Here is an 18,796-nt window from a genome sequence, read left to right as displayed (position 1 = left end):
TTCATTATCATATAGATTTTCTTATGAGGCTTTATTTACTTGCTAGAAGTCATATTTAAATCTTAAGTTTATTATACATATATTTTTAATTGGGAGTTAGCACTATACATCGTTTTAAGTGTGATTTTATGGTGTGATTAACTTTTGTCTCTTTATTTTTAGAGTCTGTCCGCATTATTATATGTTATTAAAGTTTATCATTATTATAAGTGTTTTATCCCATGTATGTTAATCTATTAGAATATCTTTGTTGACCGAGTGCCTCCATGGGACGATTAAGTGTCTCCTCAGGTGGGGGGAGTTGAATGTAATTAGCCCGGCCAATACCAGCAATGCTGAGCATATAAGAACTGCCCTCGGAACCTCCTCCATCATTCCCTGACGAAGTACGGAAGTACGAAACGCGTAGGAAGAGGGCGCGTTCCTTTACACTTTATTCATATCCCCATTGCGGTTTAAAGCTTGAACCTTTATTTCTGCTGCGGGACTTGTCCGGGACTCGGTGCGCAGCTCTACTGTCTATTGGAAAGCAGTGACGCACTAAAGACGCGACCGGCCAAGAGACGCTGCTGGATGACGTCACAAGCCGGCGTGGATCAACCCGGAAGAAGCGTGGAGATCATCCCTTGAGAAGCAGCTACCGAGGACTCTGTGACAGCGCGGGAAGGTTCCCCAACGCTGAGCTGTCTACTCTGTAACCGGATACCAGTATTCTGAGGGTGGATATCCAGGAACCGGTGTCTGTATCCTGCTGTGCCTGCCGAGTGGTAACATGTCCCTAACATGTCATGCTATTAACCCTTTTTGTTGATGTACGTGCAATACTCACCTTTACACTATAAATAATTATTTTATTATACTACACAATGGTTTTTTTGCGCTGTTCTTTTTTTGTTTCCATAAATAAATAAAATAAATAAATTCCAGAACCGGAGATTACACATTTCGACATTTTACACATAGCCGTTTTCATGGCACGCGGCTTTTCCCCATTTGAATCAATGGCCGGCGCTGCCATTGACAATGCATGGCGCCCGCCGCCATTAGATTCAATGGTGCGACCCTCCTTCTCCGCTCGACACTTTACGGGGTCCCTCATTCCCGGACCCGGTGGGGGTCGTGTGTGGGGGTTCCTAGGAGCTAGGGACAAAAAGAACTTTATTCCCAGGGGCCCTAGAACTTAAGATTCCCACGCCAATTGTCTTTGAACTTGACCGAAGTGCTTAAACTCTTTTCAAAGATATTGTATCCGCTTTTGCGGTCTGCGGTTTGGATGGGTGCCAACCTGTTCCTCGAGGCCGGCGTTGAGGAATCTCCATTGAAGTCAATGAGCCATTGAATTACAATGGGAAACCGCCACTCCTCCTCTCGGACGCCACCTGCTGGTCGTCGCTGGAAAACAGGTCCAAAACCGCTACTTCTGCCATTAGAATGCATGGAGTCTCAATGGCGACTTATGGAAGGCTGCAAAATGGAGCCTGAAAAGGCGGGAAAATTACACAAAGGGCTATAATCACTATTTTAACATTAACCCCTTCCCTCCCGCATCAACCCTAGTTGTATGTGTGAGTGCAAACACCAGGCTGAGACATTACCTTTACACAGGGGAATAAACATTTGGATACTGAAGCAAGGTAAAAACACATTACTGGACCTCAGTCCAGTCCAGTTAACCCCTTGCTTCCCAAGTGAGAGTAGGGATGGCCAAATGGGGTGTAACCCCTTTAATCCCGGGCCAAACCCCCTCCATCATGACAGCATCGCCCCCTGGAAGCCGGCAGTTGGGGCACACACACCGCAGGTGGTGTTGGCCATAAATGGTGACCACCAGGTAACCTCCTGGCAGAGAATAGTTAGTCAGTTCAAGCTCTGACGTGGTTGAATTGAGGTAGATGAGATACAGTATTAACAGCTTGACCAGGCAGCTCTTCTCTCTCAAAGCTCCGCAGAACTAAAGTCCAGCAGGGTGTGGTAACTCCTCCCATAGCAGAGACAGAGTCCTGGGTTGGTTTTTGGTGTGTTGCCCCTCCCCTATGTGAAACACAGAGTAGGGCTGGGCGGACCAAGGTGTGACCAAGCTCCGGCTGAGCCAGTCCCAATGATGGGCGGTGTCAGTGTTTGTCGCCGAACAGGATGCAACTGTTTTTGAAAAACTTGCAGCTGGCTTTTGCAAAACTCAGGCGGTCCCGTGGATTCAGTGGGAATGCCATCTTGGTTGTGCAGTACAGGCTATATACTCCATATTAGGGTGCACAGCAGAGTCCATTGCAATAGAGGTACACAGGGCCTCTGGTGACGCCTCAGGGGCCCGTTCCTCACACTTTACACAGTAGAACAGTCCATAACAGAGGTGCACAGGGTCCCTCAGCTCCAACTGAACGGGGCCCATCCCTATTTAGAACGAGATGCAGGGTTCACACTCTCTGGATGCCTTCCCACAGGGTGCGCCCCATAAACACAATTCCAGGTACCCAGGGTCCCCAGCAACAACTGAAAAGAGTCATGGCCCCAATATTTTTCTTTGTTAGCAGCTTGAAGGGTACACGCTCTCTGGATTTCCCATCAGGGTGCGCCACAACCACTGGTCTGTATTTGAATGAAGGGTACACGCTCCCTGGTAACATACCCTCAGGGTGCGCCCCAACTTGCACAGTTCATCATGCACAGGTACACAGGGTCCCCAGCCTACAACCAAAAGGGCCCCTCCCTGTCTTGAACTTAATGAAGGGTCTTCAAGCTCCCTGGTAACATGCCCTCAGGGTACACCCCAACACAGTCTGTACTTGGTAAGGGTCTAGACGACCCCCTTCCTAGATTTCCCGTCAGAGAGAGGTCCCCCTTTCGTTAACGTGGATGGGTGCCCAGGGTCCCTGGTGGAGCATCAGGGGCCTTGCCCTGGACCCTTTTACTGCTGCAAAGTCACTAAAAGTCTGCCCTGTTGCTGTATCTCAGCAGCGCCTCCATTTGTAGTACTGCTTCCCCCCCCCGGGCGATCGGGGGGAAGACACCGAAAAGTATGTATTCGCGCCGCTACCGCTCAGTGTCTGCAATGTATGTATGTGTATATAAAGTTGCACAATATTAATAAATAATTTCTTCTCACAGCATGTCTTTTTTTTCATTTTTAATACACACACACACACACATCTTCCCCAGTGACACACAAACACACAATGACACACACACACAGTGACACACGCACACAGTGACACACACACATTCAGTGAGACACACACACAGTACCTTCCAAGCCTGTCGCTCACAGCAGCACGGACCGTACACACGAAAAGTGTGCGTCACGTGCACGAGCGTTCGCACAGGCGCGCACACGCGTCCACTATATTACGGGCATAAGGGGTTCCTGGGAGTTGCACTCAATCTATTGTCCATAGTTAACCTAACTTTTATATTTTAAAATAATGTCTGAAAACTTTCCTTTTCGTAGTTTCAAAAAAGACATTTAACTGGGTGGGGATGTGAAAGTCAGTGTTGTTTGCTCTATCCCAGTGATAAGGTAATAAGATTTACAGATGATCAATTTCCTATGGAAAATTAGATGATGATAAGATAGCGATTAAGAAAAAATTGAGGTCATTCAAAACTAAGTTTCAGGTTATAATGATTACAAACCTTTTATGATAAACATTAAAAAATTATTTAAAAGGCTTATACGTGTCTGAATTTTTTTATAAGAAAGCAAAAATAATCTAAAGTCGTTTTTCACCTATTAAATAAACTATCATTGGGTGACTTTGATCCTATGTGGGGCTGCACTTGTGAAGAATATAGTGCAGCTAGAATGAACTGTGATTGACAGCAGGCACCAAACATCTATAAATCATGTTAAGATAATATGAAGCAGTAGCTGTGTGTTTAAGGAACTGATCTCTGAATTAGGAATTTATATTCAGTGAAATTTCCTTGTGACTATGGGCAAGACATTATGGGGCTTATGCATAGAATCAATACAGCTATTTATCGGAAAAGCGACACACATACAGTAAGTAACAAATGAATGCATGTTTCTGAACCGACATATAAAACCGATGTTGATGTGTTTTGCGGTGTGTGCACCGGGCTCAGAGACCATCCACAAGCTACAGTAAGTGTATTTTTTATACTGTATGTATTGGGTTTATTTTTTATATGCATTGGTTTTTTTTCTATGTATTGGGGCTTTTTTTACATGCATTGGGTTTTTTGTACGTATTGGGGCTTTTTTTATATATACATTGTTTTTTTTGTTATATGCGTTGTTTTTTTTAATTTATATGTATTTGAGCTTGTTGATCACGTGGAAAATATGTGAAGTAAAGAAATACAAATAATGGTGTAGCCAATAGTGAAAGTTAACTATTATCTAAATATAGCCCTGGTCCCCTTAACAGCGCGGGTCCCCGGCTATGGTACACTTCCCCGCGAACACCCTTCTCTTTGGGTAGGTGCCGCGCGGTCAGCGAAGGTGGTGCGGCGAGATAGCCGGCAGCAGGAGGCGCAGGGAGGCGCAGGCGGCTCTCCACTGGTTGGCGCCGCCATCCACGTGGGTGCCGCTATGTTGGAATTAACTGTGCGTGCTCGAACGCTCGCGCATGCGTGGACGAGTGCAGCGGCCATCTTGTGTGTGGCAAAATGGCCGCGCATGCGCAGCAGAGTGCAGGGAGATGCGGTGGCCATCTTAGAGGTGGCAGACAGAGCACAGGGGAATGTAGAAAGGCAGGAAGGCCTCCTAGATGTTGCGCATGCGTAGGAAAGTGGCGCAGTGGCCACTAGGATAGCGCAGGCGCAGATAGGCGGCCATTAGAGAGGCACCCATGCGGTCTTCATAGGCAAGAGCCTCCTTGGGAACTACAGTTCCCAGGAGGCATAGTTGCAGGCAGTCAGGTGCTTTAGCTAAGCCAATAGGGCTGAAGAATCCTCCTGTTTAGGGGATAATCTAGTTAGGGATATTAGCAGCCATGCAGGAAGGAAGGCACTCAGGGATGGGAGGCAGAGAGGGGAGGAGGTAGGTGTGCAGGGTCAGTGACCAATGCACTAGGCCAGAGTACCGTCCCCAGGCCCCAGATAGCACTGAGTCACCAGTGAGTTGCTGCAGCTAGGGACAGACCCAAGGGAGGCTGCCACCTTAGCTGAGCAGGATAGCTAAGCTGTGACAGTGTTGCTTTGCAGTGCAGCCACAACAGTTAAGGATGTCTACAAATTCGTTTAATTGGATCTGACTTCCCTTCCAGAGAATACACACATCATCAATGTAACGCAGCCATAAAATGATGTTCTCCGTATACTCCTGTAAGATATCACTCAAGATGGTTTAGATAGATAGAAGATAGATAGAAGGGTTAAATAGACTGATAATAGGGTCTATATATAAACACCCTATGTACTACCCCTCCTCTCCGGTCTTTAATTATTTTTATTAACTTTTGTCCTGCAATTATGGTTATCCCAAACAGTTCTAATTTTAAAATGATTTAATAAATATTTAGTTTTAAGTAGGGTGTTCTCTCTCAGTGCCACATATAGGGATTCTGTCTTTCCTCTTACTTTTGGGGGCAGAAAGGCCAAGGGCCTGTACAAGGGGATATCGGTGCCCCTGCCCCCAATGTATGTTATGTATAGAGCAGTTAGTACTCTGTATTATGTTACTGTGATGTATTGGGCGACCTGCCTATTCTATGGATGAGTGTTATAGACACTAACTATTATCCTTAGTAAATACAGTTGCATATATTTGGTGTGCGTGTTTACTTATTATGTATTCCCAGGAGGGGCAATCCCACAAACTCTGCTTGGATGCGCTGTTGCATCATCTACACATCCCAGGCTCCAAGTGGCGGAGGTTCAGGCCTCCTGGTTGCCAACAGGTAAAGAAGCAGTACCGGTAGTTACTGGGTATCCTCCAAGCTCACTTAAGGGGAGAGGGGGTACAAGGGCTACATAAAAAGAAAAGAGAGAAAGACCCATGTCCTTCCCTTTTTCATCAGCCGTTATGTGTTGAACGGCAGAGTATGTAATATGCTTGAATCGCCACTAACACCTGCATTAAGTAATCTTTTAAAAAACATTGATTGATAGATTAGACTGAGCAAGGTATTGGCTATAAATAGAAAAATAAGGTAATTGGGTGCATGATTCCTGACGAAGCCCAGTGAAACGTGTTGAATCTGTTCCTGGAAGGATGATATAAATTAACTAAAAAATGATTAACCCTATATCTCAGCGCAAAATATATATATATATATATATATATATATATATATGTAGAGGTATCAGTACCGTGTTAGCCGAGCTTCAATAATCAAAAAATAAATAGATGATACCGTTCTGTGGCTAACGAAATGCTTTTATTTGTGCGAGCTTTCGAGATACACTGATCTCTTCTTCCGGCGATGTTAAAAGCATTTCGTTAGCCACAGAACGGTATCATCTATTTATTTTTTGATTATATATATATATATATATATATATATATATATATATATATATATATGTGTGTGTTCCTGGTAGGGCCTGATTTCAGAGTTCTGGCAGCCGAGTGACCAGAGAGGCTACTTCCGCCCTAATTAGAGCCATCACAGGAAGTGACATATGCGGATGCAAAGGCAGTAGCAGGCAGAAACCGGCAGAGCGCCAGTGATCGTCAACCAGTCCTCTCCAATGAATGACACATATGTATAAATGTGAGTGAAAAGTTCGTAATCTGTTTCTGTGCAATATATATTACAATGGATATACTACACTATTGTGAGTTCTATTTGCTTTCCGAGAAAATACTGGATCTAAGGACACATACTTCAGAGGAGGGACCATTACAGTGCTCCCAGCAGAGAGAGGTGAATCTCTGATATGCTTTTCTAACTAGAAGAAATCCTTGAGTGGGACCAACACATCTTTTTAGATAATAGTTCACTTTAACTATTGGCTAAACCATTATTTGTATTTCTTTACTTCACATATTTTCCACGTGATCAACAAGCGCTCCCCTTACCTGGAAGACGACGTACTACTTTGGGACCAGAGAACGGTCCAACTAAAGGGTTCTGAGCCGCTATATTTTCACCTCACATATATTATATATATTTCATTTTTTCACATTTATTTGGCGAAGGTTAGACATGTTATTGAATTTGAGGTATTTGTATTTTATATATTTAATTGTAAATTGATACACTATATATTTGTGTAATAATACTTAGTTTTTATTGGTTGCACTTTGTAGTTTAAAAACCTATTAGTTGTATAAGCGCCCAGTTACACCCCTCTTTTTTCTGCATTTTTTTATATATGCATTGGGTTTTTATTTATATGTATTTTTTATATATTTTATTTGGGCTTTTTTTATATTTATTGAGGCTTTATATATATATATGCATTGTTTGGGGGGGTTTAGACATGTATTGGGGGTGGAAGGTTTTGGTATGTATTTTGTGGCAGGGGATTGAGTGAGAGTGGGGTAATTGATGGAAGGTGGGGGCGAGTGAGAGGAGAGAGGGGCGAGGGAGGGAGTGAATGAGTGAGGAAAAGAGCGAGTAAGAGTGAGACGCAGGGGAGAGAAATACATGCGAGGCGGGAGGGGGGAGCATGAGGGGTGAGAGGGAGTGAGACGGGGGAGAGAAATACATGGGAAGAGGGGGAAAATAGAGGGGGCTTGTGCGGTGTGAAATGGGGGAGGGGGCTTGCAATACAGCGACATGGGGGGGGCTCGCAATACCGCCAACATGTGTGGGAGCTCGCAACACCGCCGACATGCGGGGAGGTGCCCGGACGTAACTCTAGTCATGGGCCCCATGAAATCTGTCAGCGGCCCTGTTTGGAGGTTGTCTGTGGTGCACATAAACAAATGATCTGTACTGTATTAAAAAAATGCAAGCATGAGCCATTTTTGTGCAACAGCGAGGCGTGTAAAAGACAAATGCAAGTAGATGCAAACAAGTCTTAATGCATACAATAGACGCAGGGAGTGGGGGAGGGGAACAGCTTTGTCTATGCATGAGCAGATACTGTAGTGTAGGCAAGTTGTGTCAGTATACACAACTTGTGGTCTACCGCTCACCACGATAGTATATGAGAATATATGGAGTATGATAATACTCTTATACCCGCCGGTGCAAAGAGGATAAGGTAGACATACAAAGACACAGAGAGGAGGCTTGGAGTCCTCCCCAAAAGATCCTCAATAGCTGCACACAAGGCTAAGGTTAATGGAAGGGTGTAAATACCAGATCTGGTATTTACACCCTTCCATTAACCTTAGCCTTGTGTGCAGCTATTGAGGATCTTTTGGGGAGGACTCCAAGCCTCCTCTCTGTGTCTTTGTAAGTTGTGTCAGTATACTCGAACATACTCATCCATGACGTGTGTAGTGACCAGTACCTGCACGTGTCAGGGTGCGCTATTCAAATAAAGCAATCATTAATGCTTAAGTTGTGTCCGATAGAATTCTTCCAGCCTTTTAGTTTGTTTTTGTAGAATGGGTACTTCGTAGTGATATAGTGATAGATGTTAGATAGAGTTGTCCTCTTATCAGTAGTCTTGAACGGCAGAATATATGATATATGCATAACCGCAGGTCGGTTTAGTAAGTGTGATGTTCCACGCCAGGCACAAACAGGCTGAGACAAATGTGGTTAATGCATAGTGGTTTGAGTAAAGTGTAATACTGCTACAGTAGAGAAGTACAGTGCAAGGTCATTAAACTTAGGCCACGTCCATAGAAGGACAGGCCGTGCTGAGCCGTGCGGACGCTCCGCGCTGAGCCCCGGTATCCTCAATGAGGATGTCTTTAGAGGGGGCTCACGCGAGCGTCCGCAGGCGTGCTGACGAGTTGGATTTTTCAGCCGACAGCCAAGCTGTTTTTCAGCGCGCTGTCGGCTGAAAACATCCAATCAGCGCGAAGCAGCGTCAACGTCACGGCGCCGTGACGTCGTCGCCGTGACGTCGGTGCGTCACGGGCGATTGGCCCAGCGACGTCACTGCCCCGCCTCCCTCTGCCTCCCCCCGCCTCCCGATCGAGGACGCTGGCTCGCCTGCATGGGCATGAAATCGCTCATGCTTGATCAGGTGAGCATCAGCGTCCACGCGGCTCAGCGCTGCTCCACGTTCTATGGACGCAGCCTTAGAAAGGCAGTGTTTAAAGCCAGGCATATCTACATTGTATCGTATCGAGACACCTGTGGGGCTCCTACTGTAACATTCAAGGGCACAGATCCTTGTGGCTACCGAGTGTCATAAGCGAAGATATTCCGTGCGCCACCTGCAGGCCATGTCATGAACTAAGATAGCATAAATAACTGCACAAATAATTATTCCGCCTGACCGTAGGCGAACCGCAGATGAGATGCAGCACGGTCGCGGACGAGTGTTGACGCAGGTGTCACGTCGCACCTCCTCCTGCCCGCACTGCCAGTAAATCTTACTACATCTGTATGTATGAACATGAGACACACCATACAAAGAATAAGAGAGCGCGAGCACAATGTAAGACTTCCAATACGATTCAGTAGTAATAATGTTGGCACATTGTGTCACAAAATATCACAGGAGTATAGCAAAATACGTGAGCTACATTTGCCTACACAAACTAAGGAGAGCACACGCACATTGCACAGTGGCCCATATCATAAAACCACACCCAAGAAAAGATACAACTACAGTGCATAGATCAAAAGATTTACTGCACAAGACAATTATCGAACCTCTACTCACCTGTGCAGAAAGTGCCATCATTGGGTATAAAAGTGTCATTGTTGTTGGATGCTCGATACCCTTCAAGACAGATGCAGAAGAAGCTTCCGTAGGTATTATGGCATGCTGTGTGGTCCCCACAGATCCTGTTTGCTCCAATCTGGCACTCATCCTTATCTGTTTATGTAATAATTAAACAAATACCAAACGTGAAATATATTTGAAACAAAATAATAACAATAGCTCATATAAACTATATTCACCACTATGGCCCATGCTGCATTTATTTATTGGTGCTATTCCATAAGACTCCTTCCTGCCAATTCCCTTGAATTGGCCAAAAGGTATCTAATGAAATAGCACCACTTAGTAAATATGGTCCTATATATTTGGCTATTCCGGCACTGTGAGCATTTCCATGAAGAGCTTACAACCTAACTCTGAGATTACAAAAAAGATGGTTTGTTAGTGGCCCTACATCTAGTACCACAAATAGCTCCATTGCCATTAGTAGATTGATACTAATCGGCCTATTTACCAAACTTCGATAAGTGACTTAATGCTTCTTAAGTGCACTTTACAAGTGATTTTGCATGTGTAGTTTTTCACAAAGCTGTAATAATGTGTCAAAGTCGCGTGGTGGAGGGGAGGAGGAGGGCGTGGGGAGGAGGAGGGGGGCGTGGGGAGGAGGGAGTGGAGAGGAGGAGGGGGTGAGGAGGGGTGAGGAGGGGTGATGAGGAGAGGGGGAGGGGGAAATAACCCAAAACTTCTGCAGTTCAGGGAAGCAGCTCCAGCATTGAACTAACCCAGATGCTGGGAAATTCTGTTGTCACAGTATACTTTTGAGTTCTACTACTCATACCTGTAACCCCCTCCCCCTAACTTCCTTTAAGCAAAACATGTGCAATCTTATTTTTTTTAACATAAATCAGTTCTGTTGTATTAGATAATAGTGTTTTGTTTTTTAATTCAACTCAATGCTATTTGTTTTAAAGCATCCTCAGATTTCTATAGCAGGTTTTAGCACACCTTACAAGCAGTGCAAGATATTTGCAACACTTTCCTGTTTCTGATAACTTGTGGCCAAAATTCCAAGCAGATTGAGAGGTAAACTAGAATTAACTACAGCTGAGAAGTGAAGACATATTTATTGCCACCACTTAGCAACTAGAAGCTCATTTAGAAGTGCACTCCTAGGCATTAAAACTTAACATTTAATTGGTAAATAGAATAAAAAAAGTTCTTAACATAAAGTGATAATATTAACTACATATAATGTACTGTGGCGGGAGGGAATGAGGAGATGATAGATGGCCAAGGTATATAGTAAGGCAGGGGGGCGCAAACTTTTTTCCCTGCGCCCCCCTGCCGGCTGTCCCCTCACTCCCGCGCCCCCCCCAACCCCAACTTACCCTCGCACCGGCGTAATGACGTCACGTTGCCATAGCAACGTGACGTCACATGACCTCGCAGCGTCATTTTGACGCCGCGTTGCCATGGCGACGCCGGGAGGAAGCCGCCGGAGCCACGGGTAAGTATGGTTTACAGAGGCCCTGCAGCTCCCCCGGCACTTAATTTAAGTGCCTTCGGGAAGCGCGCGGGGCCTCTGTAAACCCCGCGCCCCCCGTCGGCAGTGTCGCGCCCCCCCTGGGGGTCGCGCCCCACAGATTGCGCACCGCTGTAGTAAGGTATGCTAGTGCCTAATAATACATAGCAAATGCAGTGATACCAAATTGGCCTTAATTGGGGAGTCGGTTACTCAGCTGAGAAAGCTGAAAGGTGCTTGCCCTGTGTATGTGTATTGTGCGTCATGTGGCGTAGCGTACCGAGCACCCAACCTGTATTGATAAATAGCCCAAGTCAGTGTGCAGCTACTAAATATAATATTTAAGCTGTTAGATATAATCACTGTATGTGCAACTCAATGACAGGTTGGTGGTACGTGGATTGATTCTGCGCCCAATGACGTTTAACAATCACTCTACATAGATGGTATGACAGGACAGCTATTTGTAATAAAAATCCAGGAAAAAACTGATACTAAACACTCTGCTAATTATTAAAGCAGTAAATAAATTATTACTGTGGTTATTAAACAAGCCGTCAATATATAATCAATACCGTGAGTACTTGTGCTCAGCAAAATCCCTGTACACATAACCTTCTACCAATTCATAGGACAATTCATACATGAATAGGTGTCTGTGTGCAGCAGATGCTGGCAGGCTAGCAGTGATGATGTTAAATACCGGATAAATCGCAACAATTGGCAATTACAGTGATGTCTGTTAGCTACAAGGTAAAATGACACAGTGAATGACAGTACAGAGACAGGCTTCAGCAAAGAACCACTGAGTGAATAGAGCCTGTATAAACCTGGATGCGATCGCGTTTAAAATGAGCAACAGCAGAGAACACAGACACAAAGTAACAATACTACCAGTCTCTCTCAGATCCCTCGCGCTGACGTCACCACGCCAAAACGCCCTATGCGTTTCCCTCCTTAACGGAGATTCTTCAGGGGCGAGTGATAACCAGCTGATTACGGAAGCGTATTATATAGCGTCATAGGTTGCCATAGCAACCCGCGGGCCAATGAAAGGCTTGCGCAACGCTTATACCGATCAGTAGGGGACTGTATGTTAGAACAGTGGTTAATAAAGATGTACACACTAATTTCAAACAATACAATAAAGTCTAATGAGGGTTTAAAAGAGTCACCAGCATATGGGGCAAAGGCTCAGGCATGTGGGCGTCTATGAGGCTTATGAACCCATGCCGAAGTGGCAGATACTGAATAACCGTTCTGTGATATGTGGCAAAGCTTAATCATTGCAGGCTGGAGGTATTCAAACATGTACTAGATGAGATGCATATTAAACTGTACTTAGTCCATGATCAAAGGAATACTTGCTTGCTTGCCAGTAAACTAGGGAGTGTGTACAATAAATAACATGTATATTGTTGTTATTTACATGAAACATTTTTTGGATAAATGAACATGATGTCAACTCCTCTAATGATCAGATAAATGGAGTATATGTAAAACACTCGTTTAACCCTTGAGGGTACAATGTTTTTAATTTGTATATCCATTCAGCCTCACGTTTTAATAATCTGTTATTTATATCGCCACCACGTATATTGTTTTTAAGGTGGTCAATGCCTGTAAAAGATAGGCACTTAATATCTCCCTGATGAATATTGTTTACATGGCGTGCAACTGGTGTTTCTAATTTATTGTGGACAGAGTTTATATGTTCGAGTACTCGTTTTTTAAACTCCCTGATAGTTTTGCCAACATATCTGAGGCCACACTCACAACTGATCAAATATATTACATTGATGGTTTTACAACTTATATAGTGTCTAATATCAAATGTTGCTGATTTGTCATGAGCCAAGAAGGATTTGGCAGGGTTGATGTATTGGCATGCTTTGCAGTTCTGGCACTTGTGCATGCCCTTTGGTGGAGGTGTTAACCAAGTTGATAATATAGGGCGTTTAAAATGACTATGCACAAGACCATCCTGCAAATTAGCAGATCTCCTGCTAGTGATACTAGGAGTACCTTTTAGAATTTTAACAAGGTCCTCATCAGATCTTAAGATGTACCAATGTTTCATGAAAATCTTCTTGATCTCATGCCACCTGTAATTATAGGTTCCAATGCAACGAACCTGTGTATTAGGTGGATTCATGTTTGGACCCAGTAATTGTGCTCTGTCACTGTCTCTGGCGCGATGATATGCGTTTTTCAGTATAGACATTGAGTATCCCCTATCTAAGAACCGCTCTTTCAGGTCCTGAGCCTGTATGTGAAATTCTCTCAAAGTGGAACAATTACGGCGTAATCGCAGGTATTGTCCAATGGGGATACTTTTGACTAGAGATGGAGGGTGGTGGCTGGTAGCCGCCAAAAGACTGTTTGTGGCCGTCTTTTTTCTAAAAATTGTGGTTTGCACATTGCCATCTGGGTCCTTGCTTATTTTCAAGTCCAAGAATGTTATCTCAGTTGCATTGTACTCAAAGGACAATTTTAGGTTCAAATCATTAACATTCAATAGAGACACAAATTCAACCAATATAGTGACCGGACCATGCCAGATCAGTAATATGTCGTCTATGAAACGAATCCACAAGTCAATGTATTGTGTATATTGTGCAAATCTGTCACTGAACACATGTTGATCTTCCCACCAGCCCAGGTACAGATTGGCATATGTTGGTGCACAGGAGGTGCCCATCGCTGTTCCCTGGGTCTGGTGGTAGAGTGTTCCATCAAATAGAAAGAAGTTGTGACATAGGACAAATTGCAGAAGGTCTATCATGAATTTATTGTGTTCATTGTAACCGGAACCCCTTGTAGAGAGAAAATAACTGCATGCTTTAACACCATTAGAATGGATGATGCTGGAGTAGAGAGATTCCACATCCAGTGTGGCAAACAGGGTTTGACTATCACAGTTTATTCCATCCAGTCTTCGTAGGGTGTCTTTCGTGTCCTTAATGTGGGATGGCAAGTTGGTTACGAAAGGACGCATGATTTGGTCCAAATAGACACTACAGTGTTCAGTAAGATTGTTGTTGCCAGAGACAATAGGCCTACCTGGCGGTCTTTTTTGATCTTTATGGATCTTAGGCAAAGTATAAAATGTTGCCACTGTAGGTGTCTTGGGTAACAAATAATCATGCTCATTTTTGTCAATAATGTTGTTGGTAAGGGCATTGTTCAAGATAGATTGGAGATCTTTTATGAACCTTATAGTTGGATTATGGTCCAATATCTTATTTGTTGTTTTGTCTTTCAGGATGCGTTGGCACTCCTTCACATAAAAGTCAGTGTCCATAACAACAACATTACCACCCTTATCTGAGGGCTTGATTGTGATTTCTTGATGGGTCATTAATTCCTTGAATGCCACATTTTCTTTTTGTGTGATGTTATATCGCATGTGTTTTTTAGTTTTTATTTTCTCTAAGTCCCGGGTGACTAGGTTGGTAAAGACCTCAACCTGGGGACATAATGACATAAAGGGGGTAAATTTACTTTTCGGTTTACAACTGGAAAACGGACCTTCTCTTTTGTCAGGCGGATTTTCGTTATCATCTAGTAGTGACATAAGATTCTGGACATTTGTCTGATCAGATGCAGCAAGACCAATAGTATCTACTTCACGTCTAGATTTTTTAGCGTGAAATTTATGCAGAAGTAGTTTACGGGAAAACAAATTTAAGTCCTTTACCCACTCAAAGAGATTGAAGTCTCTGGTGGGGGAAAAGGATAATCCCTTCTCTAATAGTGAGATGTGATCATTAGTTAGATTTATTTTTGAGAGATTAAAAATCTTCAATTTCCCATCTTCTACTACTGTAGAATTTATTTTCTGCGTTGGCCTCTGCCTGCTTTTTCCTTGTCCTTTTGTTTTTTTGTTATTGCCCCCTCGTCTTGTTGGTCTCTTACGAGGGGGTATTCCAAAAAAGCAATAGTATTGGTATCAGTTGGAGAGATCCCACTTGTAGAGGGAGATGGGGCAGATGTTCTAGTTTCAGAACCGCTAGCTGTTTCAGACTCAGAATTCTCAGCCTCTGAGGAAGAGTAATTAATTGTGGTCTGTCTTCTCTTCTGGGATTTTTTATAACTGTACACCTGATGTAAACTGTAATCTAAGGCATCTCTCTGAAATTTTCTGTGTTTCCTTTCTTTTATTTCATTTCTAAACTTATCAACCTCTCTTTGGAGTTTAGATTCCATATCATCAAAATCTTTGTGGGATCTAAAGTCATCTAGTTTGCGCAATTGTATATCCAACTCTTTTTGTATATTTAATAACCTAGTCTGTTGAGTTTCAACCAATAATTTGATCAAAGACTGGGAACAAATTGTTAATATTTTTTCCCATTGCTGTGTGAACTCAACAGTGGTTATATGATACGCTGGAGAGAGGCCTATCCGTAAGCCCCGTGGGATCATATCTTGTGTATCATAATTCTGCAAACTAGAGACCTCCCACCAAGTCTGAGCCTGAGACTTAAATAAGCGATTAAGGATTCTGAAAAAATCAGTGATGTTATCAGTGTTGTTATAGGGAGTGTACGTATTTTCCACAGAGAAGACTTTTTTTGCCTCATCATGCCATGAGCTGGTATCCCAGCTGGTGGACAGAAAACCTGTCATGTTTGGATAATTTTAACTAATAATCTCTTAATAGAGGTAGGAGCAATATAAAGAAGAGGTAAACTATCAAAATACTCAGTTACCTTAGTAATATAAAGAAGCATTGAAGCTGCTACATTGCACTGACCAAATGATTGATTTAAACTGAAATGTAACCATTATGTTAGTCACACAATCAGTATTGTTACAGAATTATAACAGGAGCACCAAATGATTGCCAGTTTAGGTAAGGCTTGTTTTATAGTCCTCGCTGCTGCGTGTACGGGCATGCGCCCGGCATTGTGCGTGCACGTTTAGTTGTTTGGGTGCAAGCAGTGACGCACGCGGTTATGGGACATGACTCTGATGTCACGTTAGGCCGCGCTGTGATTGGTTTGCGGTGCGGCAGCAGTGCGAAAATACAATTTTATTGTATTTTCCTGGTCTGGCTTGCCACCGCGTGCGTCCCTAGTATAGAAACGTCTGGCTAACACAGCCAATTATAATTGACGCGCGCCCACTATATTACATGCCTTAGAATGTAGAATTATACATTGTCACATGCTTTACATATAAAAATAAGACATCTGAGACACGTGACAGTGGAACTTCCCAGCATCTGGGTTAGTTCAATGCTAGAACTGCTGTTCTGAATAGCAGAAGTTGTGGGTTCTAATCCTGTTGGGTCTGACACTGATGCCCCTTCATTACAAGGGTCTTTAAACTGATTGGTCTTAAAGATATATTTTAAGATGTGTGACTCATTTAAAGATAATCTGTGTATACATTAGCATATCTCACATGGTACAGTATGTTCATTTTTCAGCACAGGCATATCTCCCTAATTAGGAGGGACATATATACATCTGGAGATATTTATTAGGTTAGGAATTCCTTCCCCTGAAGAGAAATCACATGTTAAGTTAATTTCGCTTATTAAGCAAATACAAACTAGTGCAGTATGGCACTTTTTACCAAACTCTGAAAAAATATGTGATTTTTCTTAGTGAAACCCGGTTTTACATAAATTTCATAGTGTTCGGTAGGAACATGCAAACACATTCAATAATGCAATGAATGTATAGAGGTTTAGTGAATAGGCCCATAAGGGTGCTAAGCTTTAGCACACCTTTACTTCCATTCATATAAACGGAAGTATGGGTGGGCTAAATTTTAGAGAAAACGCGAGGGTTAGGGAGTGATCACAAAACCACACCAATTGAAAAAAGTAATAAGTGAATAATTATGGTAATCAAAAATGTGGGTGCAAACTGTGAACTGAAAAGTGAATCAGAAAAAGGGGGGGAAGGAGAACACAAAATGGATGTGCCTCCTAAAAGAATTCACTATACTGCACTCCTACATTATCTAAAATTTAACTTTTAATAGATTTACATAAAACATATGTTACCAAAACGCCGTGTATTGTGAATTAAAAATAAATTAAATCAACAGTACCAAGCATCCGTGTCAGTGAATGTGCGTTGGAATAGTCTCAAGCAATTTATTGTAGTTGAGATTACAGGACAGAGGATGCTAATAGTCAGGGTATAAACCCCTCTGAGGCACCTATGAGACCAAGTAAATATATATAAATGTAACCTACTCAGTGAGTGATTGTATAGTAGAGATTCAGCAGTCCTGCTTAAACATGTAAACCACAGAGCACTTGAGGATAATAGTTAATGGTATATTACCATCCAGTGAATATAATAGTGCAGCTGATAGTGTGGTAATGGAGGAGAATGATTCACAGCATAGTGAAGCTAGTGCTCACAGCATTTTGGTCAGTGAATCACTGTACAACACACTCCACATAAAGAGCAGGAAAGCTAGCTCACTGACTGTTGGTAGAAATATCCAATATTAGGTCTGCATAGATAGAGCCAGGAGACTACAGAGCACTACATAAAAACAGCTCCAAGTAGGAGACTGACAACATTGCGCGTCCAACGCGCGTTTCCCTCCAGCAAAGGAGCTTCCTCAGGGACAAAAATATGTGATTTTTCTTAGTGAAAACCGGTTTTACATAAATTTCATAGTGTTCGGTAAGAACATGCAAACACATTCAATAATGCAATGAATGTATAGAGGTTTAGTGAATAGGCCCATAAGGGTGCTAAGCTTTAGCACACCTTTACTTCCATTCATATAAACGGAAGTATGGGAGGGCTAAATCTTAGCAGCGTTTTGTGCATCTGGGCCTAGGAGAGACAATTCCATGTTATATCTTTTAGGGTCAATGCATCAAGTAACTTAGAGACATTTGCATCAATGAACCAGTTAGGAAGTGAATATAGTAGGATTTATGGATGAAGGTATTGTGTGCAATATTATAATGGAGCTTGCAGTGATAATTGCCAATGTGTTCTTCAGTGTCAATATATTCTCATCTAAAATAAAAGGATTTATTTCAATTGTTGTAGTATAATTAATTTTAAAGCAGCAAATCGTCTCAAGTTGAGTTTCTTTTCTTTTTATTGTTATCATTTATTTTTGTATTCCTTTTTCCCCCCATTATTTAAATTGGGGATTCTGCAGCAAAATAAATATTGCAGACATTATCCATACTGTGCATATAATGTCATGATACAAGCACAATGGATTTGGTCATTCAACGGATATTCTTCCATAAGTACAACATTTTTCATTTCAATCTTGTTGCTGTGTCTTGATGAGTCACAAGAAAGGATGTGGCACATGGGCTGACTAGTGAATATGCCAGTGTACCAATGACCTATTACATTGTTTCAGACAAATAGAGCTATCCGCCAATGAACACAGAGAAAATAAATCTTGCCTACGCATAAATACAAAATACCAGTAAAACCATATTTTATTAATTGCCTATTTTGGATATAATTCTGGGAAAGGCCAGAAAGAAAGAACGAACATATTTAAGGCATGGCTACAGTGGTCAGATTTTGGCTAATGTTTCTTAGCTATTTTCCATCAACA

The 18,796-nt window shown here is 42.7% G+C and overlaps 1 protein-coding gene across 5 annotated transcripts in view; it reads right to left on the bottom strand.

Moving 5' to 3' along the window:
* SUSD1 (sushi domain containing 1) overlaps positions 1–18,796 on the bottom strand; it is a 179,803-nt gene that overhangs the window by 111,281 nt on the left and 49,726 nt on the right. For all 5 annotated transcript variants that reach the window (XR_012800399.1, XM_075593999.1, XM_075594032.1 and 2 more), the window contains exon 3: positions 9,703–9,858. Coding sequence is in view for 4 of the 5 variants with exons in the window: in XM_075593999.1 (XP_075450114.1) it covers positions 9,703–9,858 (156 nt within the window). In the remaining variant the exon portion in view is untranslated. The remainder of the gene's footprint in view (positions 1–9,702; positions 9,859–18,796) is intronic.

The sequence above is a fragment of the Ascaphus truei genome, chromosome 1 (assembly GCF_040206685.1).
Source record: "Ascaphus truei isolate aAscTru1 chromosome 1, aAscTru1.hap1, whole genome shotgun sequence".
Taxonomy (NCBI): domain Eukaryota; kingdom Metazoa; phylum Chordata; class Amphibia; order Anura; family Ascaphidae; genus Ascaphus; species Ascaphus truei.
Note: the sequence above shows the minus strand (reverse complement) of the source record. Positions and strands in the feature narration are given on the sequence as shown.